This window comes from Hypanus sabinus, chromosome 10, assembly GCF_030144855.1.
Source record: "Hypanus sabinus isolate sHypSab1 chromosome 10, sHypSab1.hap1, whole genome shotgun sequence".
Classification (NCBI taxonomy): domain Eukaryota; kingdom Metazoa; phylum Chordata; class Chondrichthyes; order Myliobatiformes; family Dasyatidae; genus Hypanus; species Hypanus sabinus.
Window position 1 is genome coordinate 123247425 of NC_082715.1, and position 25410 is coordinate 123272834.

Below are 25410 nucleotides of genomic sequence, written 5' to 3' on the forward strand. Positions count from 1 at the left end.
ACTCTTACCACTTGCCTGCTGTCTTATAAGATATAATTTAGATATACTTTAGTTGTGATGTGGTCTTCCTCTCTTACCCTTTCCAGATTTTATAGTAATGTTATCTGTTTTGTCTACACTTTTCTACTGCTGAAACAAGGGGCGCGATTTATAACATCTTTTGCCAAAGAAAATAGATTATTCTTGACATCAATTGAATCTCCCTTTGTTCTCACTACTTAATAAACCCAAACTACTTAATCTCGTAATTATAATCCTTCATCTTTCTATATTATTGACTCGGACGTGTACAGTACACTGGATCACCACTGACCTTTGACCTTCCATTTACACCAAACTGCACAAAACTTTTTTTATTGTCCCCATATTTTCATTAGCTTCCCAGATTCTACCATTCACCTACGTGCTAGGGGAAATTTAGTAACCAATTAACCTACCAGCCTGCATGTCTTATTCATGTAGGAGGAAACCATATCACAGGAGAAAATGCATGCTGTCAGCGAATGTGGAAACTCCACATTCAGCACCTAAGGTCAGATTTAAATTCTGGTGTCTGGTGCTGCAAGGCAATGTCTACCAGCTTCACTTATGACCTGACAACACACACAAAATGCTGGTGGAACACAGCAGGCCAGGCAGCATCTATAAGGAGAAGCACAGTCGACGTTTTGGGCTGAGACCCTTCGAAAGGACAGTGCTTTTCCTTATAGATGCTGCCTGACCTGCTGTGTTCCACCAGCATTTTGTGTGTGTTGTTTGAATTTTTAGCATCTGCCGATTTCCTCATGTTCACTTGTGACCAGACTGGTGTTGCATATGTTCCATGTGAACTTATGTACCCTATCTACCCACACTTCCATCTAGAACCTGTGGATTTGCGCTCTAAAGTCAAGCTTTACTTTGTATAGTACGCTATTTATTGTGTATTCCCTGCTTTGTCCTGCCTTCACAAACGCAAAAACTGCTTTTCTCTAGACTTAATTTCTTTGCCCGTCTTACTAGTCTGTTATTTTCATGCAATTCTTTTGAACTCTCCACCCTGCTGTATGATCTTTCTTTGTTTACTCCTTTGACTTTGGCACATTTGTTTGGCCCCTGTCTTGGAATCTCTTTTACTCAACCCCTTCTCATTCTTCTTTTAAATTTGTGCCTCATCTGAAACTCCTGCCAAGGTAGTATAGAGCAAATCAACTTGAGTTGTTTTTGCTGTTATTAAAAACATTAATCAATACTGCCTTGTAATTATTGAGAACCACTGTCTTGTTAACCAGGGTTTTAGTCTTCTTAGCTAACTATTTGTACTGAATTGGAGAAAGGAATGGCATACAAGATCATTCACCCCATTATAATCTGTTAAGGCAAGGTCAAGAGTTGTTCCTTTCCCCTTTCTTTCCCTTGTAACATTTGCTTTTTCTAGATGTTTTTCCCACTGAAAGACTTGAATTTTTTTTATTGTGCTTTTAAACATTAAGAAACCCAACCACTGCTTAACCATTTTTTACATCTCTGCTTGCAACTGCAAATACTGATATATACAACAAACAAATCTGTCTGTCCCTTCATACCTATTAGATTTGTGCTTTTTATTTTAGATTCTTTGTTCTTCCTACCATGATGAACCACTTGGTAGTTTTGTATGTTATTGTCTACCATTTCTACCAGCCCATCTGTCTTGCACTGATTACTTGCAAGTTATTCCACTTTGAAGTTATTCCCTAGTGTTATCTGTGTTGAATTCTCCAACTCATTGGAGGGACATTCATGAAACTCATATTTGAACTAAAACCATAGTCTACTTTTATGCTTTCAGAGTGGTGGACACGACAGCAAAGTAAATTGTGTACGATGGCATCAAGAAAATGATTGTCTCTACAGCTGCTCAGATGACAAGCATATAGTGGAATGGAGTGTGCCAACAGGAAAAGTGAAATGGTCAGTGCAATCTTGCTCATCTTCCCTCTTCTTTCCATACACTTTTTCCTCCTCTTTTCCATCACGTGTCTATTGAGGTCAGTAGGTCCTAGGATGGTACAGTAATCAATCACTGCAGGTAGTGTCATCTATTGGTTGCCCTGTACTTTAGCATGCTCACAAAGTGGGGATTTTGCTGCCACCATGGTTGAGAGATAGTTGGAGGATTGTTGTGCAACGCCAGAATGCTCAGACTGCTGAGCACCCTTTGCTAATGTAGTGCCGTGCTTGTGAAGTTGAACTTCAAGCTCTAATTGCTTTGACAAATTCAAACTACCTGGAATCTATCACTTAGGGAAATGTACCTCTTCCTGTATTTTTAGCTTTTGCTATTCTGCAGTGAAATACACTAATAACACAAGCATTATAATGAAGAAGTGTAGACTTCTGTAACATGGCATTGTATTAGTTTAAAATCTGATGTAATAGCATACCAGAATGAAGAATTTCATGTATTTGACTTAAGTAGTAAGAGGGGAATAGTTGCTTTTTCTGCTGAAGACAAAGGGATAGAAATTTCTTCCATCGCTTTTGCTAAATATGGGTAAACTATGGTTGCCTGTTCTGATTTCTTTTTCCATTGACTAACATGGAACTACACATAAGAAATGGGATAAAATACATGTGTACTAAAATTAATCTGTATTTCATTCTCCAGACTAGTTTCTACCACACAGACTTATTGGTCTGTTGTTCAAGAATGCGATCTGATTTTTGATGTTGAATTGATTGCTGGACAGTAACACAGAATTTCATTTTCCTGTCCCTTCATTGTACTCTAAGCTACTTCTGATATTGGGGTGGTGGAGTTATAGATGGGTACAACAAGAAGACAAGCCCATTGCTCCAATGAGATCACATGAATAATAAAATCCTCTATTTTAACTAATTCATAATTAACTCCATTGTATACTCGCCACATTACTATCTTCCAAGATTCAACCACTCACCTAACAGTAGGGGTTCCCAACCTGGGGTCCCTTGCTAAATGGTATTGGTCCATAGCATAAAAAAAAGGTTGGGAACCCCTGCATTACAGGTAGTTGTACCTCTAGTGGGAAGTGGCCAATTTACCTGGATATGGGTGGAAACTGGAGCACAGGAATCTCACTTGATCACAGATAATGTGCAGACTCCACTTAACTGCACTGGAGGCCATCTGTGCTGTTTACAGAGCAACTGACTGTGCTGTTTCAAGAATTGATTCAGGAAGCACTTTGGCTCAGTTTCATTTATCCACACACTACAAGCATATCAAGGCCAAATTGATGCCATCTAGTCGTAACCTTCATATTCTTGTTTTGGCTGAAGCGGTAGAAATAAATGTGATAGAGTTTTGAACTGGATGGATTTGAATATTGTGGTAGGTAGAAACGTTAGTAGTCTGGGTGTATGAAGCATTCTCACTATTGTGATGCAGCATGTGATCTGCGCTCGACAATGAGGGGCTGGATGCAGAGTGCCTACCACCCCATTAGCCTCCATGTTCGGCACATTTCCATAACTTCTGCCATCTTCAGTGGCATCCTACCATTAAGCACATTTTCTCTCTCCTCTCCCCCCACCCCAAAAACTCTCAGACACCACCACCGCACTCTCCGTTTTCCACAGGTGTTACTCTCAATGTAACTCCCTTGTTCATTCATCCCTCCCCACCTGCTTTCCCTCTTGTCCCACTTGCAGGGCTAAGTGTTACTTCGGCCTCTGTACCACCTTCCTCAGTTCTTCCAGATGAGGTGACATGTTACCTGCAAGATTGTCAGGGTCACCTACTGTATCCATTGCTTCTGGTGTAGTCTTCTCTACATTGGTGAGACTGGACGTGAATTTGGGGGATCAGTTCATTGAGCGCCTTTGCTCCATCCACCACAAAAGGCAGGATTTCCTGGTGGCCACCATTTCAATTTGATTTTCCATTCTGTCACAATCTTGCCACACGGATGGGAGAAGCCACACCACCTATTCCATCTGGACAGCCTCCAACCTGATGGGCATGAACATTAATTTTTCCAATTTCCAGTCATTTCTCTTTCCATCTTTTTTTTCCCCCATTCTGGCTTGCCTTTACCCATCTCACCTGGCTATCATCTCCCTCTTGTGCCCCTCCACTTGTGTTTTTCTTATGATCCACTGAGCTATCATTTCTGCTTCAGCCTTCTATGTTTTCCACTTATCACCTCCCAATGTCTTCATCTGCTCCCACCCCCAAAAGCACCTAGTTTCACCTGCCAGAGTGTACTCATTCTGCACTTCATTTCCAGTCCTGATTAAGGTTAGCAAATCATAATAATTAGTATCCTCCATAACTGCTGTGTAACTTGCTGGGTTCTGCCAGCATTTTGTATGTCATACCAGTAGTAGTATCCATAACAACTTTGGATTCCTCTATGAAACAAAACTCTGGTTTACTATTGCCGTAAAGGGAGTCTTTCATCTGACCTATCTGATCCAGTGATGCATCAGTGTTGTTTGTTAATTGCCCTCTTAAATGACATTAAGTTAGCATACCAAATTACCACTTGGTAAGAATCTTAAATACACAATGAATCCTATGTATCTTCAGTTAAAAGTTATAAAATTACTGAATGACAAAAGTGGTTGAACAAGTAAGTTTATTTCATATAGCAAATGCTTAGTTTCAGTAAACTGTTTATTTAGGTAGGAAAGGTATTAAACTTCCAATTTCCCCCTGACTTGTTTGAATTTGAGTAAAATCCTGGCCTTACAGAATTAGATTTTGGGCATGGATCTTTGGCACCCAGATCCTTGTTTGCCCTATATTCCATTGTTGAAGTCTTGCCAAAATATTTCTTTTTGAAAATGGAGCATTCCACGGGCTGTTAAATCCTTAGCCATTTATTGGAAGTCAAAAGAGCAGATATGAATGAGCACAGAAGATTATAAACTAAGGCTAATGCTATTTCAAGCACTTGTCTTTTGTTGTATTCCTATGTATTACTTTAATTCTCAATGCAGACAAGATACAATTTCCCTTGCTTTGTTGCAGCTCTTGCCATGAAAAATAACTTTCAGATGCAAAATGAATAACTTGTCAACTATATTAAATATATTTGGGTTGTTTTTCTTGGTAATTTTTATCTGTTACATCCAACTTGGGATATAAACTAAGAGGTAAAACAGAGTGTTCCAATGTTTAGGTGATGATAAATAGATTAAAACTGACATCCCAGTAACATTCCTGGGTAAACATTAAACAGAATTGGGCCCTGCCACGAAGTGTAAGTGGATAAACTTATTTCCACAGCACTGAATTCAAGGCTTAAAACTGAAGCAAAATGTGGCTGTGGTTATTGGAATTGTGTGGTGCTCATTTTTATAAAGTCATGGGGCAAAAATAAATGCTGACTACTGTTTGAATCTTTTGATGCTATTTGGAGAAGCTTTAGGAGTGGGGTTCTTCAGAAATAACTATTTGAATCTATATAGAGGAATTAGAATGAAGCCCCATTTTGTTTTTTGATACTGCAACTGAATTCTGTTCAAAATCAGATGTTTTGTTACAGGCCAGCTAAGATTTTGGCTCTTTAATTAGCCATTAGTTGCTGACTGTTTTCTCTGGTTGTGCAGTACTGTGTGAGGTCAATTGTTCAATCTGACTGTGTGGCTGGGCACCGTTCAAACCCATTTCTAAGTTTGCCGATGACACAACTATTGTTGGCAGAATTTCAGATGGTGACGAGGAGGCATACAGCAGTGAGATAGATCAGCTTGTTGAGTGGTGTCTCTACATCAACCTTGCACTCAACGTCAGTAAGACCAAGGAATTGATTGTGGATTTCAGGAAGGGGAAGTCGAGTGAACACACAGCAGTCCTCATCGAGGGATCAGCAGTGGAAAGGGTGAGCAGTTTCAAGTTCCTGGGTGTCAACATATCTGAAGATATATCCTGGGCCCTTCATATTGATGCAATTACGAAGAAGGCACAACAGCCCCTATATTTCATTGGGAGTTTGAGGAGATTTGGTATGACACCAAAGACTCTTGCAAATTTCTACAGATGTACTGTGGAGAGCATTCTAAGTGGTTGCATCACTGTCTAGAATGGAGGGGCTACTGCACAGTTTTGGAAAAAACTTTAGAAAATTGTAAACTTAGCCAACTCCATGGGCATTACCTTCCACAGCATCAAGGACATCTTTAAAAGGCAAAGCCTCAAAAAAGCAGCATCAGTCGTTAAGGATCCCCGTTACCCAGGACATGTCCTCTTCTAATTGCTATCATCAAGGAGGCGATACAGGAGCCTGAAGACACACTCAACCTTTCAGGAACAACACTGACCCCTCCACTATCAGGTTTCAGCATGGACAATGAAGTCATGTACTATACACTTTTAATTTCTTCCTCTTTCTTTTATCACTAATTTTTTATATAGTATATGTGTAATTCCGTTTTTGTTATGTATTACAACTTAACGGTACCACAAACAACAAATTTTGATATATGCCAGTTGTTGTAAAACCAAAACAATTGCAGCAGCTTGCAGCTCTACAGGTTTGTTGTGCTCACATGATGTTCCCCCAGCTCCAAAAGTCAAATCCTTTATTAGCAATTTGCAAACATACAACCTGAAGCAATGAAACTTAAGAGTACCCAAGTATAAGCTAAGCGCAGTTGAGCGGCCAGCAGAAGATACGACCTCCACAGCTGCTGCAAACTGCCTAGAACAAAGCACGAAGACATAACTTAGTCCCTTTGCTTTTACCACTCATGACTAGGTTGCAATAATAATCATAATAAATGCGCAATACAGAATACAATACAGATAAAGAATAGATACATGGCTCCTACATTCTAGGCCCCCTAATTATTGTGCTAGAATAATTACAACCACGGGAGACATGAAGTCACAACATTTATACAAATATCCTCTTTTGGTAAGTGGTAGATCCTGAATTGTGATCTCCTGGCAAACTAGCTTGTTCTTCTTGACTGCATTCAGGAAAATCTGCCTTGAATTGCTGCCGCCAAAGCTATCTAAGTGCAAAACTGGAGTACCAATTAACTGTGTAGTAGTTAATCAGCTGAGTATCGTCTCCTTTCAATGGTCCTCTCTTCAAAGCTGTTTTTGCTTTTTCTTCCTGGTTTCTGCAAATGTGTGTTCATCCCTCAACACCTGTTGTCTTGTGTATAACTCAGCTAAAGCAACCTCCTTTCTAATGCGTGCAGGTGAGGTGTCCAGACGCATATGTCGCGCCGCTAGCAATAGATCGTGTTGTATGCATGGTAAGGCACATTGTCTAGAGCTTTGTATGTCGTCACAACCTGTCCTGTGGCTTTATAAATTTGATTTCCTCCAGCAGTCTGTCCTTCAATATTGCATGTTTGTTTAATTTTTCTTGGTCACTGCTTCCAGCTTGACTCATGTCGTTTTCCAAGTTCACAAACCAAACAAAACAATGGCAAATTCAATACAGCATTTCAACAGAACCAAGTGGCTGAACTCTCAAACAAATACCAAGATACAGCTTACACTCCCTAAGTAGACAGGCAGTGCTGATCATTCAAAACTGTTTCAAACCCAAATTCGCAGCATGAACCATGTTCATTTGGTATAACTGTCAAACTTTTCGCTGACAGAATGTAGCGCCAAACTAAAATGAATGCCTCTGCCTGCGACCCTACAGATTTGTTACACTTATATCGTGTGCCCCCAGCTCCAGTGATTGCTCCAAACGTTAAATCCTATATTCGACCCATTATCAGCAATTAGCAAATACACAACCTGGAAGCGATTAAACTTAAGCGTACCCAAGTGTAAGCTAAGCATTATTGGGTAATCAGCAGTAGATACGATGTCCACTAGTCCCTAGCTGCTACAAACTGCATAGAACAAAGCATGAAGACGTAACTTATTCCCTTTGTTCTTATCACATTCCCCCCCCCCCCCCCCCACCCTGTGTGACTAGTTACCGTAGTAAAAACACAATACAGGATGCAGTGCAGATAGAAAACAGGTGGATGGCTCCTACACCTGTGATATCATTGATTCTGATTCCACTCAAGCTTTAAGATCTAATCGATATTATGACAGATGTTGGGGAGAGGGGTGAACAGCTCCCAGCAGTAAACCAAATGAATGGATATGCAGTAAACCAGGCCACAGCAACAGGCAAGAGTTCTCTCCTTCTAATCCACTAGCTGTGGGATAGAGGGAAATGCTGGAGTAGGAACTTTTACAATATTGGATGTGTATTGCAGAAGTAGTTGGAGTAAAATGCTCCACCAACTGAACATGTGCATATTTTGTGCCACTGATGTTGGAATTAAAATTGGAGGACTAGATTTGATAAATCTGTTACTGCAGGACCATGCTAGTTTATATTTTCCCTTTCTGAAGTTGGATCTAAAATATTCCTGTGAATTTTGCTATTTTGGCATGTTTTGAGTCTGTTTACATGGGGATAGTCTATACATAAAAAGAGTTCTTGCGATTGAATAATATATTTGACCGTTCGTTAAGCTTCGCTGGGATGATTACCTCATGACAATTTTTATATTAGCATAAAAGACAAAATTTGTTGTTCATATACCACGTGACTTTCTCTATTGTGTTATCAGTGGGATTTAGTTTTGATATATTTTGGAGCTGGACAATGGGCCACAGTTGCTGGAAGGCAATATTCTCCTTTTGAGACTGTCTTGAATTTGCCCAACACTAGCTTGCTATATAGTACTTGGTAAGTCCTTGAGTGTGCACTTCGCATTGTCAATCCTTAATTGGATTTTGTTTTTTAATAAGTAGGCACTAGCTTGGTATTCAACTTGATGCAGCATTTGTTATTGAAATTATGCTGCTGGGTGAGCTAATGGGTTTTTTTTTTGATCTTGTAGTTGAATTTAGTACTTTTTAAAATTGGGCGACATTGGCTCTTGATACCAAAGCATGTTTTCAGAAGGCTTTGCTGTGATGATGTCTTATGGTTTCGCTGTATTTCTGATGAATATGACGATACCTCCTTGGCTGTCTGAGCAAGCAAACTAATTCCTAGGGTTTGGTGTTCATTAGTCATCCAGATTTAACTTGAAATGGAAAAATACCAGGAACTTTGCATCTGAAGTGACATGTCTTATGCTTGTTTGTGTATGTGTCCAAAATATACCCGTCTTCATATTGCTAGAGTACTTGCACCTGTCACATTCACACTCACTCTTCTGTGGAAATGGGGGAGGGAGGTATTACATATTGGTACATTTGGTGAGATAACGATACCATGAAAGGAAATTTTTCTTGTAGCCTATTAAGGACCTTCAAGTAGGCCTTGGTTTACTGCCTTACAAGTGATACATTTAATTATGAGCTTTTGCTGAGTTTTAATTTGGGATGGAATTGTTGGTTTTAGGCCAATATTTGAATTCTTGATGTTTTCCATTTTGGGAGGTACCCTGTCCAAGGAAAGAACAAGAAAAATGTTTATGAACAAATTCTCCAATTATAAATTTGTGTTCTCAATGGAGAGGATGTATGCACAATAAGTTCTTTCAACAGTGCACTAAACAGCATTGTAAAATCTGGCATGTAGGATCTATTATTTAAACATAATGCTGAACTAAAACATGTTTTGGTAAAGGTTGTTTTGTAACCCAAGTCGTGTTCTGCTGTCTAAGGCACCTCTCTCAAAGCATTAGATATTGGATGATTCTTGGCCTATATGTTCCAAATTAATACAGATGACTATATTCAAACTTTTTCTTAAAATTATAATACATTAGGAATACTTGCATCAAATCTAAATTGTAGATGGTTTTGTAAACAGATTATAAGAGAAAGGTGGCAATTCATAATTATGTGGAGAGTTTTAAACCTAGAACATTGCCTGACTATAATGGCAGGTTTACTGCTTTCCTATTCCTTCCCCTTAAGTTGTGTGAAATTGCCTTTTTACTGATCAACTGCCAGGTTTAGACAGTCTTGCGAAAAGAGGCTATTTGGCTGATTGAATCTTCTCTGCCGTTCAATCATGGCTGATGCCTTTTCTCCCTCCTCAGCCCTACACCCCAGTCTTCTCCCTGTAACCTTTGATGCCATGTCCAATCAGAACTTAACAAAGCTGTGCCTTATGTACACACAGCGACCTGGCCTGTACGGCTGCCTGTGGTAACAAATTCCACAAATTCACCACCCTTAGGCTAAAGGAATTTCTCCCTATTTGTTTTACATGGACTCCCTCCTATCCTGAGGCTCTGCCCTCTGTCCTAGACCCTCCTCTCCCCCCCCCCCCCTGAAAATATCTTTCCACATCTACTGTCTAGGCCTTTCAACATTCGGAAGGCTTCAATGAGATTCCCCCCTCCCCATCCTTCTAAATTCCGAGTACAGACCCAGAGCCGTTAAACATTTCCTCATGTGATAACCCTTTTGTCTTGGAATCATCCTTGTGAACATCATCTGGACCCTCTCCAATGCCAACACATCTTTTCTTAGATGAGGAACCCAAAACTGTTCATAGTATTCAAGGTGAGACCTCACCAGTGCCTTATAAAGCCTCAGCATCACATCCCTGCTCTTGTATTCTAGACCTCTTGAAATAAATGCTAACATTGCACTTGTCTTCCTCTCCACTGACTCTACTGGCAAGTTAACTTTTAGGGTGTTCTGCACAAAGACTCCTAAGTCGCTTTGCATTTTAGATTTTTGGATTTTCTCCTTGTATAGGAAATAAATAGTCTGCTCATTTATTTCTACTACTGAAGTGCATGGCCATGCATCTTCCAACATTGTATTCTTGCCCCTTCTAATCTGTCTATAAATCCTTCTGCAGCCTACCTGTTTCCTCAACAATATTTGCCCTTCCCCTGATCCCACTAATAGGCTACAACACCATATCTGATAATCTGTAATACTGCATCCACCTTATTTCTTATACTCTATGATACAACAGTTTGAGTGCTGTATTTGCTACCCTTTTTGATTCTGCATCCCTAATGCACTGGTACTTGTCCTGCTGGTTGCAATTTTGTCCTACCCTTACTCCCTTCACTGCAGTTTCCACCCCCTTGCTGAATTGGCTTACACCCTCCTCATAAGCTCTAACAAAACTGCCCACCTGATTCAGGTGCAACCCGTCCCTTTTGTACGAGCCATACCTCCCCCAGAAGAGGTCCCAATGATCCTCAAAACCTGAAGCCCTACCCCCCAGCCCCTGCCAAATCATCCTATGTTTCTTCCCTCATTGGTGCATGGCACAGGCAACAATTCAGAAATTATTACCCTGGAGGTCCTGCTTTTCAGCTTGCTCCCTAGCACTCTCAATTCTCTTCAGGACCTTTTGGCTTTTCCCTCTTCTGTCAATGGTATCAATATATATCAAGAATACTGAGCTGTGTAGATTTGTGTCATTTTAGTACTGCTCCAATAATTTGGATTTTTTTTTAACCCACCACAACTCCCCAAACAGCAAATGGAAAGCCGAGAAAGGTAGCGTTACTCACCTTTGTTTGAGCCCTGATGGAAAGATGTTGCTATCAGCAGGCCGCGGCATCACGTTATGGAACCTGGAGACCAAAGAAGTATATAGGGTGAGTATTCAAGACTGCCCTCAAGAGCTTATTGTGCAGATCATATTAAGTTGCACATTCTGGATTTGGGGGGAAAATATTAAGTAGGAAGTTCATTAGGCTATGATCTGGTGTATTTAGAAAAAAAAGGCTTTATTAAGAGTGTTAAAAATATGCAGTATATTTAAAGTGGAATGAATGCCTAGGCATATTACTTCTATTTACAAATCCATATTTTTGGCTGCAAATGTTATTTTTGTTTTCTTTAGGCTTGCAATAAAGTATTTCAGCTCTAACTAACCAAATGGAAAGGCATTATAATGTAATGAATACTTTTTAAAACCTGGATACATTTTCACCAAAACATAATTCCAGAAGATCTTGCTGTGATGATTTATTATGGTTTCGCTATATTGCTGATAAATATGACGACACCACCTTGGCTGTCTGAGCAAGCTGACCAACTTCTAGATTTATTTTGGTGTTTTGTCATCTATGTTTAATTTGAACCAGATTCCAGAGCATTAAAATGATGACTCTTGCGCTTTGTGGTTATCGATGAAGTATGTTTGTTTTGATATTGCCACAGTATAGAATTCTCATTCTCTCTTGTCTCCTGTTAATTGTCTGCATAAGAGTAGCCTGAACTCAATAAGGAAACTTGGTCATTGTCTATTTGAAAAGCAAGTTGAGAATTCTTCAGATAGCAAAATAGTTGGTTTTTGTATTCTGTAGATTTGAAGAGAGAACATTGGGTGGAGGGAAGGAGAGAATTTGTTCCTTAAAAGCTCCAGGAATTTATGATGGGGCATACAGCCCATGATGTAAACATCGATATGAGGCCTTGGGCCAAATGTCCTTGTCATTGGACTTTCACTTATTCCTTCATGATCAGCCTTTCTGTTAAACATCAGTTAATTTTCTAATGGTTCATTATTTGTTGGAACTTTTGGAGTGGAGGAAAAGCCCCTGATTTAGGAATGTAAATGTCTAGTTGGAACATGAATATCTTGTTGGGTCATGACATTACAATTTAGTTTCAAACAGTGAGATTCTGAACTTCTGACTAGGCTTAAAGTGCTTGCTCAACTATTACTGCTTACAGGGTATTGGAGTTGGGGAAGATGAGATAGAAGGTGAGTTTAGCAATGTAATTGAAAGGGTGTAGAAGTGGTTGTGGATAATTTTCCATGAATTTATTATGATTACTCATGGCTAATTTTTTTAAACAAAAGTGTAGTTACTTTTCTTGTGATCTCCGTACAGAAATTTACAGGTCACGCAACAGCAATATCGTCACTTACATTTGCAACAGTACAACCATCTAATGATAGCCAGCCATCTGATGGAATAACTGGCCTATATTTCCTCTCTGGAGCTGTGCATGATCGACTGCTTAATGTTTGGTGAGACATTTATGTTAACTAGATAATTTTTTTTAAAAATCTGTTAACTGCAGATTGATGTGGTTTCTTTGAACTTCTAGTTTTGCGTTATACATATTGAAGTGCTGTTTGTGGAGTCTACATTGAAACCTAATTGTCTATTATATGAGCAAAAGATAGCAAAAGGTCAAATCATTAGATCTTAAACTGCTTAATTTTTAGCTAAGTTTATGTACTAATGTCTAGTTGCTAATAGTGTAGTGGTCACCAATCTTTTTAAGCCCAAGATCCCCTACCTCGGCCTTAGTGAAAGGCAAAATTGACCCCACTAAATCGGTTAGTCACACACATGCGCACCAGGCAGAAAAGACTGGAAGTAAAACCTTGCAACCCAGAAGTAGAAATAATGTATGTACACCAAAGGTCACCACCCCTGTTTTTTGCACCATCGACCAGTTTAATATTAACAATATTCTTACGGACTGGCCGACCTGGTGTGGGGTGTTAAACATGACTGGAATACAGTGATGCTCAAAGCAGGTTCCTTTTGTCCAGTCTATTCCACAATTTAGTTTACGTGGTTCTCAGCACTTGCTTCTGTCCTCCTTGCTCATGTTTTGTTTTGCTTAAAAAACTCAATGGGTTTGTCTTTAAGTGCAAGGTGCTTGGACTCGAGGTACTGAAGCAGATTTGAGGGTTTCATTGCCTCATTAGACAGCCTCCGGGCCCGAACTCCAACGTCTCGCCCGCCTGCTGCCAGAGGCCTTGGCCAGATGTGGCTGGTTGTGGGTGGAGTGAGAACAAGGTAAGGGCCAGAGGTCTCCGTGTCAGGGCAGCAGGAGTCACAGTCCAGAGAGGGCGACCGATTGAGAAGTGCGACAGGGTGTGCGCCCGTGCCCCCCACCCCCCAGTAGGATTTATCAGCCGACAAAAGTTTGGCTGGAGGGATAACTTTCAGTAGATCACAACTAGGTAGCTGCTCTGCTACTTATAGAACCCTGAGCCTAAATTAGGTCATCTGTGAATATTTTAGCACTGAGTTCCCCACGAACATTCGGTGTGCTAAACAGGTATAGAAGTAGTGCCCATCTGTCCAAGCTCCAGGCCAGTAGCAATGGCACTTCCCGCCAGCTGCACGAGGCCAACCACTGATCCCTGGTGTGAGAGTATCACTGCGTTTAGACAACTGATGACCTTGTGTGCGTTCAAGTTCAGAAGTGGGCGTGACAGAATGAGGAAAGGTGCAGCTGACTCATATCGTTTCATATCACTAAATCATATCGTTTCCTCACAGCCCAGTGGTTGGGGACCACTGAAGCACACTGTAGTGTGTGGCATGAGAGCTACACACATGCACTGGGCAGAAAGAACGGAACTAAAACCCCGCAACCCAGAAACAATCTCTCAACAGTATTTGTGTATTTATTTTTCTTTTTCTTCGGAATCTACTGGGAAAGTCTCAAAGATCGACCAGTCGATCATGATCAACGGGTTAGCGACCACTATAATAGTGGATAGTTCCTTTCTGTACCCTGCGGCACATTGGGCAGCAACCTTGTTGTTTCTTTGGCATTTGTCTGTTTTTGTTTTTGCTAGACTGAGTTAGCTCAACGCTCAACCCAGCACCGATGGAAAGCATGCAAGGAGCTAGGGCCGCTTGCCTTGAAGTAGAGTGTGAGTGCCAGAACATCACCATCCAGCTTGCCTATTAGATTTGCAGGGCAAGAAAAGTCCAAAATTCCAAATTTAAGAAATCTTTTAGAAGCCTATCACAATAATTCAAAGCATGCTACTAACTGCACACAGTACTCCCAAGTGTGAGTTAATCAGTACTTTGTTAAGTTGCAACAAAACCCCCTAATGATATGAAGTTGAAAAATCCACGTGTCTTTTTCACCACTATGTACTGTTGCTTCTTTTAGGAATTAGGAATTTAAGTTTTTATTAAGCTGCTCTGCTGAACTGAGTATGTCCCAACCCTACTTTATTTACTAAAATGCATCACCTCCCACTTGCTGGGAATATTTTCCATCTATTAGTGCTCCATCCAATTTTTCATCTATCCTATTGTAGCTTCGGACAACCTTTGCTATCTACAAAACCAATCTCTGCATCTTTGGCAAACTAATTCCTGTGATTTGCCATGAGCTCTGGATCCAGCTGGTCAGCTTGCCTTCAATCCTATATGCTTTAACCATAATGCAGAACCTTGTTAAATGCCTTAAAGTCCAGGAAGATAATGTCTACTATCCTGCCTTCATCAGTAGTTTTTGTTAACTCTTCCAAAAAGAACTTGCTCAAATTAGTGAAATTCGATCAAATCCATTCGGAAGCTGTGATGTAGTTCCAGAACAAAATATTGAATGGTGGCTGATTGTTTAGAAAATCTTAAATTCTTTAACCTTGCATGAGTAGAAGCTGTCTGCTGCCACACCAGGTCTGACCTGAACTGTGGACTCCAATGTCATTTTATGTATTTCGAGCCATTAACTTTGCTTCGGTGTTATAAAGATCTTAAACACTTATTTTAAATCCCTTCTCTGATTTGTTAATTTCTACTTCATGAATTTCTGAACTTCATTTAATTTGCAGACCATTCTAGTTATTCTGTAATAAAATATCTTGCTTAATATCTTGCTTGAAAGTTTTGCTCTAATACCATTAGAAGAGCTAATTCCATGCTAACCTCACTCCCTGTCCTATGACAATGACTTCTTGAAGCTCAGCTCAATGGAACTTTGCTTTTTCTCAACAGGCAAATGCGACAAGATGGGAAGGATAAGAATGCAGTGCTGTCCTTCATACTAACAGATGAGCCTGTGTATGTGGATCTGGCTACTTCAGGTGACAGAGAAGATGTACGTGGAGAACCTCAGATGAGCATTGGTTTTAATTTGTAATGTTAGTGGAAAATCATCATCATGTATTGGATATTCCTTAGATTTTACAATACATAGTCTAAATTTCAGAATAAGAAATACTTTAGAGGGCACATTGTTCATTTCTATATCTCATTTTATTACAATACTATTCCTTTTCCTCTGAAGGAATTAATAACTAGTGGAGATAATACATGTTGAAAAATGTGTTCCCAACATTTAAATTGCTGCTTCCAGATTTTTGGCAATTTCATGGCAGTTAACATTTAAAAAAAAAACAAGATAGCTGGTTGAACTTTTCCACAAGAGCCCTTTTTACCCCCTTTTTCCATACTGGAATCACTAAAACCATTCTTTGGACTGCAATGCAATTTGTAGTTTATTAGAATGCTTTCCATTTGTGTAGCTGAGTGTAAAGCCATCAATGAATCGGCATCCAAAGAGTAGTCCCTTGAATTAGCACCCTGTTTACTTCCTCCACTACATGTGCATAAAACAAATATGCTGAAGGAGTATTTGCAGAAGAAATGGACACTTGGTGTTTGGGTCAAGACCCTGAAGACAGTTATTTTCCTTCCACAAGATAAATTCCAGGAAACTACTAAGGCTTTTTCTCTAAAACATGAGATCCTTCTACTTAGGAGATAGGCTATGTTATTGCCTGCAAGTTTTTCTTACAAGCTAAACACCCCTTACTTGGAAATATGTATTGATCTTTGACTCAGATAGTTTTTTTTACTCTGGTGTACTGCTGTGGGAATGTCTTTGTCATTATAAGATGTGTCTAGACAACAGCTCACACCAATTCCACTGTTGTTCAGAATGGCTTCATAAGTACTATATCAAAATGGGTATGAAATAATTGGATCTTTGTGGGTAGAGCTCACTACCATAACCATCTGAATGATTTATTGTTGTGTAGAAATATACTTCTGTAAAGTTAGTGAAGTATATTGGGGTGGGAGGGTAACATTGTTTTCTATCAAAAACTACTAAAGATATTTTGGCGTGAATAGTGAAAATTATGGCTGTAAACATCAATGTAATGTTTTCCAGGTGACCTTGAGAGGTTGGGCATATTTGGTTTCTACTAATAAAATTCAGAAGATTTCTAGTTCAGTCAAAAGAGTCACTGTATAAACTTTAAAGTCCACCAGTAGCTTCAAAATAGACACTTCTTGCTCCCAACCCTTTGTACATTGTCATTGAATTACACAAATCTGAGAGTAATTGTATTCTTGTTCTTTAGCCAGTGAAGTTAGCAGTTGTATGCCAGGATGGACAGATGCACTTGTTTGAACACATCTTAAATGGGTAAGAATGGATTTGCTCTTAGAACATATGAAATAGGAGCAGGAGTAGGCCATCTGGCCTGTCAAGTGTGCTCTGCCATTCAATAAGATCATGGCTGATCTGACCATGGACTCATCTCCACCTACCTGCCTTTCTCCCCATAACCCTTAATTCTACTATGCAAAAATCTATCCAGCCTTGTCTTAAGTATATTTACTGAGGTAGCCTCCTGCTTCATTGGGCAGAGAATTCTACAGATTCACCACTCTGGGAAAATCAGTTCCTCCTCATCTCAGTCCTGGATCCACTCCCCCAAATCTTGAGGCTATGTCCCCTAGTTCTAGTCTCACCTACCAGTGGAAGTGGCTTTCCTGCCTCTATCTTTATCTATCCCTTTCATAATTTTGTTTCTTTTATACAGCTTTCCATTCCCTTGTTGATCAAAATGCTATCCTTAACACTGAAACTGAGTTTGTCTCCATACATTGTAATTGACTGAGAGAAAGGAAGGGCCATTGCGGTTTTCTTTATTGTTGATAGTTTATCTTCAGCAGAGAGCGGGGGCCTCTGTCTGGCACAAACATTCCTCGAGACCATATTTAGCATTCTTGTTGGGGTGGGGAAGGGGAAACTAGCAAAAGGTCCTTCTGCACATTGCAATTACAAATTGAGCGGTCTGCTATAGAATAGTTCAGATGAAATCAGTATGGTTACCAAAAGAACTGCTGTGGCTGATGCCATAGCATCTGTCATGCACATGACCCTGACACCTTGAAAACTAGCAAACTTGTGTCAGAATGCTGTTTCTAGATTTCAGTTCTGCATTCAATAGTATAGTCCCGCAGAGCATGTTGAACAACTGTTCCTCCCTCCCCATCATCCTCAACACAGGTGGTCAGAAATGCTTTACAGGAGGTAGTCAGAACTGCCCAACACGTCACTGGCATCAGCCTACCTACCATCAAGGACGTGTATTTAGAAAGGTGCTGGAAAAGGGCCAGCAATATGAGCAATCCCATCCACTCTGCTCATGGATGGTTTGTCACATCTCATCAGGGAGGAGACTGTAGCATCAATGCAAGGACCAGCGGACCCAAAAACAGTTAGTTTCCTTGAGCAATAAGGCTGATCAACATATGCACCCACTAACCCACCCCAGAGAAGATTTGCAGATGCTAGAGGAACTCTGCAGGGCAGACAGCCTGGTCTGCTGAGTTCCTCCAATATTTTGTGTACTATCACTTGTAATTTATCATTTCCTTTTATTCACCTTGAGTGCAGACACTCATGTACCTGGCGTCACTTTATGTTCATGTAATCAGTTATGTATATAAGTTACCTTGGATGTATTTATATATTTTGTATTCTTTATCCTAGTGTTTTTATATGTTGGATTCTGAGTAACAATTACTTTGTTCTCTGCTACACTTGTGTACAAAAAATTGCATAAAGCAATCTTGAAATTAATCTTTCTTTTAATATTCATCTGATGGTGGTTTATTTTGCAGCCACTGTAAAAAGCCCCTTTTGCCAACGTGCACTTTGCAGATTGCGACGTCGGGGAAAGGAAATGAAGTGAAACCTGTTCCAATCCTGGCAGCCACCTTCTGTTCAGATAGTCAGTCAGTGTTGATAGCATATAACAATCTGCTCCATCCTATCATAGAGAGATTGGTAAGTACGATCGGGGAATCTTTTTGATGATCATTTTACCAGTCTGGGCAACTAAATTAGAAAGGGTGCAAGAATCCGATTACATGTATATTCTCTTTACTCTAAGTCTTAATTGACTTGTTGCTCCCAAATTTTTTTCCTGTTGGGTAAACAATCAAATTGGCACTTAAGTGACATGAAAATTGTTGCATTGCTGGAGTAGTACAGTACAAAGACATAAAATTATTATAAATTATAAAATTAGTGCAAAGGAATAACATGTTAGTGTTCATAAACTATTCAGGAATCTGGAGGGGAAGAAGCTGTTTCTGAATTGTTGAGTATGGGAATTCAGTCTCCTGTACTTCCTGAAGGTATGTCCAGGATAGTGAAAGGTCCTTAGTGGTGAATCCTGCTGCCTTGATGGAGGTTTTGGGTGGCTTGTGCCTGTGGAGCAGTCTGAGTGCAGTCCCAGCTGTCCTTTCACTGAGGACTGGTGTGTGTTCTCTCAACTTGCCCTTCCCAAAGTCCATAATTAATTATTCAGTCTTGCTGACATCAAGTGTGAGATTGTGAAATGTCGCGACACCAATCAGTTGATCTGCTTCATCATCATCTGCGATTCTATGGACAAGTCGTACCCAGTGCCCAAATAGTAGGTGTTACTATGTTTTGAGACTGTGAATGAAGACTCAAGCTACCCAGAAATACATAGAAATACATCTATTTTTACCTGTTTCTAGTATGACTGTATATTCCAGGTATGAAATTCTTGGGTCATACTCACAGCATGGAAGTAAGCCCTTCGGCTCAGCTGATCCATGCTGATCAAGATGCCCATTTAACCTTGGCCCATTTGCCTCTGTTTGGCCCTTAACCTTCTAAACTTTTCCAATCCACATATCTGTCCAGCTGTCTTTTAAAAGCTGTTATACCTGCCAGAAACATTTTTTCTGGCAGCTCATTCCAGATGCATGCTGTATTATGTGTATAATAAAGTTATCACTAAGTACCCATTACATCTTTTCCTTATTGCCTTAAACCTATGCTTTCTATCTTCATTTCCCAATCCTGGGAAAAAGACTAAATGCTTTTACCCTCTCTGATTTGATATACCCCAAATCAGATAAGTTACTGAAAAGGGTACAGGCCCTTTGGCCCATCTCAACTGTGCCAAACCATTTAAACCACCTACTCTGTTAGTTGTTTGTGTTGGTAATCCCTTGTCTAACAGCCTTTACAAAGTCAGCTATTGTTTGCCATTTTTAATTTCAGACATTGAATACCAAGGAATCTCATATTTGTCTGGTGAGAGATACTCAGATGACCGTGTCACTTTCAGTGGAGGATTCTGTCAGCAAAGTAAGTTAAGACAATTTCAGTTGTCTTTGTAAAAATTTTATTAATTTCTTGAGCAATTACAAATGAGGATGAATTTTTAATTTTTAAATTTGTTTAATTTTGAAGATTATTGGGTACAAAGTGCATTGTTTGAAAGCTGTCCCCACCCCACAGAAGAAAAGATTTTTTCCCACCTTGCTTTTTGGTGATGTGCTTTCTGCACAGTAATGTATTTTCATTGTACTTTGCCTTTTAAAAATGTGGAAAATTCTTCTTTCCTGGTTTATCTGATCTTTTAAAAGCATACATGTTAGGACTGTGATTCCAGCTGGAAATCTTGAAGTTAGGTTTAATCTCCAATTGTTTTGAGGGAATGAGTTAGAACTTTTCCAACACAAGTTGAGCATCTGCATCTGAAAATCCTAAATCTGAAAACCTCCCAAATCTAAAAATGCCATGAATGCGATATTCCACAAGGCACTGGGAAGGTTCCCAGGCAATGCACCGATTCCTGCACACTGCACAGTTCTTGAGTGGGTGCCATTTTGTTTTTAGCAGTCATCATGGCCAGACTTTTATGCATTACTGTGATTACCATGTGCTTTGTGCTTATTCTGTGTTCTGTGCTGAGAATATATTGTTGAAAACGGCAAAGCAGCCTATAGTTATCTCCATGAGGAATAGTGAAAAGAAAGAGGAGGCATTTGTTTATTTTACCTCAATATCCAGTTGTTGTAAAAACTTGAGAGCATTGTAAGTGTAAAGCATATGACAGAGGAGTATTGCATCGGAGTGACAATCATATACAATCTGAAAAAAAGAACAAGCTGTTTTAAAACTGTGCTGAAAGTAATGAACAGATGTTGAGAAATAGAAAAGCACCGTATAAAGTGAAAAATGAAGGTCTTGATTGTATATAGGATGAATGGATTCGACAGCGTCAGTTTACATATGCCACTTAACTGTATGCTCACTATGAAACAAGTGAAGATTGAAAATTAAAGGTAATTGTGAATATTCTGCAGGCTGGTTGCAGAAATCTAATGGTACTGCATTAAATTTTTAAAGATCTGTGGTGACGGTGTCTTCTGATCATGAAGCAGCAGAGAAGTTGAAGGACTAGAGCAGCATGCATTCAAAACAAGAAACCAGATCTTTTTAAAATCAAAAAGATAGGTATGATAAGAACCCTAACACTGACCTAGATGATATTGGAAGAAAGTTAGAAGTCATCCAGCACAGTGCCTCCTCATCCTAAGAGCATCTGCTTCCAGATCCCTCAACCACTTCTGATGTTCTTCCTCACAATGATGTAACCTCTACTTGATGTAGTTCTAGTGTTCAGAGTTACATTTATCTTTTATATGTAAATGTCATGTTTCAGTGATTGCAAAACATATTTTTCATAATCTGAATCTCTCATCCATCTAAAATCCTTGAGTGTAACATGTCTAGTACCATCATTTCATTAAAGATAAATGTTGATTTTTTTCAGTTTTCATTACATTTGTCTGCAAATAAATTCAATCTTGCACGTTTTTTAAAAAAGTGAAATATAGATAGTGTACTGTAACCTTTCAATCAAAATACAGCATCATAGGTGGAGATTGAAAGCCTGCTATTTGTTGTTCAATAGCTGATTCAGGTATTCTTCCGTTACTGCTTTTGTTGCCCCGCACACACTTATTTTCATTATATTAATGGTACAGAATTTTTACTGTGAAGTACAGGAACAAGTGTAAGACAAAAATTGCTCACCAGTAGCACACAAATTCAGTGTCTGGAATGATGGCAATGCCAAATGCCCACTCACTGTCCATTCGGGCATAAGAAGTTATGATGTCTTAACTTTCTGATGGTACAATGTTTCAAACTTCAAATTATTTAAAAAAACTACATTCAAGGAATATGTAATGTAAATGGCCAAACTTTTATTATATAGATGCAAATATTACAAATATTTTTAAAAACACGAGATCTATAACATTTCAGATAAGGGGTGATATAGGAACGTATACACCTAAATATCTGTGAGAGATCTTTATGGAAAATACGAGTGTCTCATATTTTACCTGGAAAGAAGTTAAGTAAAGCCCAAGTAACTCATACTGTAAAATGTTTTGTCAAGTTTGTGGTTAACTATTCTTTACTTCCTGCAGATCAAAACACCGATTGTAACAGCTAAATCTAAAGTGTTAGTGCCTGGTATTCCAGGCCATGATGCAAGTATAAAGTCCACATTGATGGAATCGAGAAAGACTGAAGCTAAAAGGAAAAACATGGAAAATGAGGTAATGAATAAATATTTGATCCCTGAGTTTAAAATGGTTGTACTAACAGTTCATTGTTACTTTGGAATTTTAATCTTGGAAGAATGGGTGAAAAAAGTGGCAGGTGAAATACAATGTTCAGGTGGTCCAAATAAGTTTGTTCATTCTTGGGTTCCAAATAGCTTTAGCATTCATTGCCCATCCATCACCTGCTCTTGTACTGGTAAACTCTTCATAAACCCCTGTCTTGCCATTGAAAGCACTGGATGCTATAGGTAGTGAAAGGGCTTCCAGGATTTGGACTTGGGTAACATATTACCAAGTCAGTATCTGGAGGGGAATAGCAGGTATTTGCTCTGTTTGTCGTTCTGAGCAATAGAAGTCACTTGGATAATTAAGGTTACACTGTAGTGCAGTTGCAAATGAGTTTTAATCTAAATCCTTTTTAAAACCCTTTCTCCAGCTTGCATGTTCAAGTCCGTATGTAATATTTAGACAAGTCTATGTGACATGATATTTGTGAGTCTGTGATATATCTGGTCTGAAAAAAGATTAAGCCCTAAGATGGCTTGTTATAAATTTAAAATGATTTTCTAAAACTGTAAGAATGACTTATATATGACTTCTTTACTGAGTTGCCGTGTGCATTCTGTATCTCGGCTAAGGAGCTTCCAAGCATCTAACTGCAAAAGATTAAGGGGAGAGGCTCGGAGATGGGGCAGGAGTTCTGATGAAAACAGAATTAGAGCAGTCAACTTTCCATTACATTGTTCTGGTTAAGTGTCAGAAAATTGGATTTGGTTTGTTCATTGTCATTAGGATTAAATTTAATTCTGGATCAGATCTTGAATTTTGAACTCCCAGCATGAAATGTAACTGGTAATTCAGATATTGACATTTTTTTTTGTAAGCATAAATTTTGCCAATTTTCAGTTAGAACATAACAGTAGAGGAACTAGCCCTTAGTGCAATTATGTTGTACCAAAATAATTTAACAAATAATTAATTGTCAAACTAAACTAATTCTTTATATCTACATAATTTCCGTATTTCTCCATTCTCTGCATATTTGTGTGCCTGTCTAAGACCCTCATAATTATCTTTTGTTCTGTCTGCATCACCACCTGGGCAGTGAACTCAAGGTATCCATCTCAAGAAAAACACAACCTTACAATCTCCTTTGATCTTCCTCTGTTCTTAAATGTTTGCTAGCTGTGGTTTAACAATTTGTCGATCTACAAATCCTGGGAAGAATAACTGGAGCAGGTACAGGTGTCCCCTGCTTTACGAATGTTCGCTTTACGCTGCTTGGCTTTTACAAAAGACCTACATTAGTAACCTATTTTCGTATTAGAAAGAGGATTTTCGCTTTTATGAAAATTTTTCCCATATAAATTAATGTTTCTTTGCTTTATGTCATTTTGGCTTTCATAGGAACGTTCTACCTTTGTAAAGGTTGGGGGGGGGGGGGTACACTTGTATAGATTTAGTGACCCAGACATTGTAGTGTCCACAAGTTTTTAGTGTCATCCATGGACAGGCCTGAAAATGATTGTGACCCTACCTGTAAATTCATTTGAAATGACTACTCAACTGTTACCTGTACTTTTCTTTTCCAGTGCAGTATTGAGGAGCGACTGTCTGTTATGGATATCCAGGCAAAGAAGAGTAAAGGACATTTTCCACAGTCCGACAACTATGCGGTGTTGCTTGTACAGGGACTAGAAAGCAATGATTCATCAATTATAAATGTAAGATTTCACTGCTGTACCATCAGTTTCTTCGATTTTTAAAAAAATTTCCAGCGTACCAATTGCAGCTAGCTTCATCTACTAGCATCCACCCTGCCCATAAATTCACTTGGACGTTTCTCTACCTTTTCTGGATCTCTCTATCTCTATCTTGGAAGACAAGCTTTGGACTGATAAGTACTATAAACCTGTTGATTCTCACAGCTACCTAGACTACAGCTTATCCCACCCTGTCTCTTGTCTCCACCTCATCTGCTTAGAACAATTACCTCCATCCTAGAGCATCTGCAATAGCTGCACTTTTTTTTTCAGGAAATGTTTCCCTTCTAATATGATTTGAGCATTTCACATTTCATAAATGCCTACTCTTCCTTCCCCCCCCAAAGTTGCTCTAGCCCACACTTTTCAATCCGGTAAATCATCTAGCATCATTGCTGTGGTACTAACCCACTGTCACCAATCACTCACCAATCCTTTTCACCTTCTGTGGGACCATGTTAGGGCAAGGTGAAAGTTAGTCCATTCACGCCTTCCCACCATCTCTTTAGACGCTGGCACATTCATCTCTAGCACAGAACCTGCAACAGTTCTAATACATCTCTCTCATCACCATTCAGGATTCCAAATATCCCTTCACAGTCATGTGCACCTCCCCCAGCTTTGGCTACTCATTCCAACGTGCAAAGCACAAAATAGCATACTTTATCCCAAGTTTTATGCTGTTTCAACTCCCTTTCCCTTACCCACATTGGCAAGTCTCTCCACTGTCATGGTGAGACCCAACACAAATAGAAGAATGCCTCATGTTCCATTGGTATGCATGCTGAATTTTCCCATTTCATGTAAACATCACTTCCTCTGTTTTTCATCCTTCCCTTTAAGACTTGGGAGCAGAATTAGGCCATTCAGCCTTTTGAGTCTGCTCCGCCATTCCATCATGGCTGATCCCAGATCCCAGATGTTTTTTTGCCATTTCGTTTGATGCCCTGACTGATCAGGAAGTGATCAACTTCCGCCTTAGATATACCCATGAACTTGGCCTCTAATATCATCTATGGCAGAGCATTCCACAGATTTGCTACTCTGTGGCTTAAAAAAAATTCTCTTTACGTCTGTTCTAAAAGGTGGCGCCTCAGTTTTGAGGCTGTGTCCTCTGGTTCTGGATACCCTCACAACAGGAAACATCCTCTCCACATCCACCCTATCTAGTCCTTTCAACATGTAGTAGGTTTCAGTGAGATCCCCTGCATTTTTCTAAATTCTAGTGAGTACAGGCCCAAAGCTGCCAAATGCTCCTCATATGTTAACCCCTTCATTCCTGAAATCATCCTCTGAACCTCCTCTGGACTGT

At 39.4% G+C, this 25410-nt stretch overlaps 1 protein-coding gene and 2 non-coding genes across 3 annotated transcripts in view; all 3 read left to right on the top strand.

The window, feature by feature from the left end:
• wdr43 (WD repeat domain 43) overlaps nucleotides 1–25410 on the top strand; it is a 52783-nt gene that overhangs the window by 10441 nt on the left and 16932 nt on the right. The window contains exons 3-11 of the mRNA XM_059982842.1: nucleotides 1811–1932; nucleotides 11388–11508; nucleotides 12754–12893; nucleotides 15628–15730; nucleotides 17001–17065; nucleotides 18553–18718; nucleotides 19973–20059; nucleotides 22198–22329; nucleotides 23928–24059. Coding sequence (XP_059838825.1) covers nucleotides 1811–1932; nucleotides 11388–11508; nucleotides 12754–12893; nucleotides 15628–15730; nucleotides 17001–17065; nucleotides 18553–18718; nucleotides 19973–20059; nucleotides 22198–22329; nucleotides 23928–24059 — 1068 coding nt within the window. The remainder of the gene's footprint in view (nucleotides 1–1810; nucleotides 1933–11387; nucleotides 11509–12753; nucleotides 12894–15627; nucleotides 15731–17000; nucleotides 17066–18552; nucleotides 18719–19972; nucleotides 20060–22197; nucleotides 22330–23927; nucleotides 24060–25410) is intronic.
• On the top strand, nucleotides 8892–8965 carry LOC132401429 (small nucleolar RNA SNORD53/SNORD92). The gene has a single exon (XR_009514584.1). It is a non-coding gene; the product is annotated as a small nucleolar RNA SNORD53/SNORD92 (small nucleolar RNA).
• On the top strand, nucleotides 11869–11942 carry LOC132401430 (small nucleolar RNA SNORD53/SNORD92). The gene has a single exon (XR_009514585.1). It is a non-coding gene; the product is annotated as a small nucleolar RNA SNORD53/SNORD92 (small nucleolar RNA).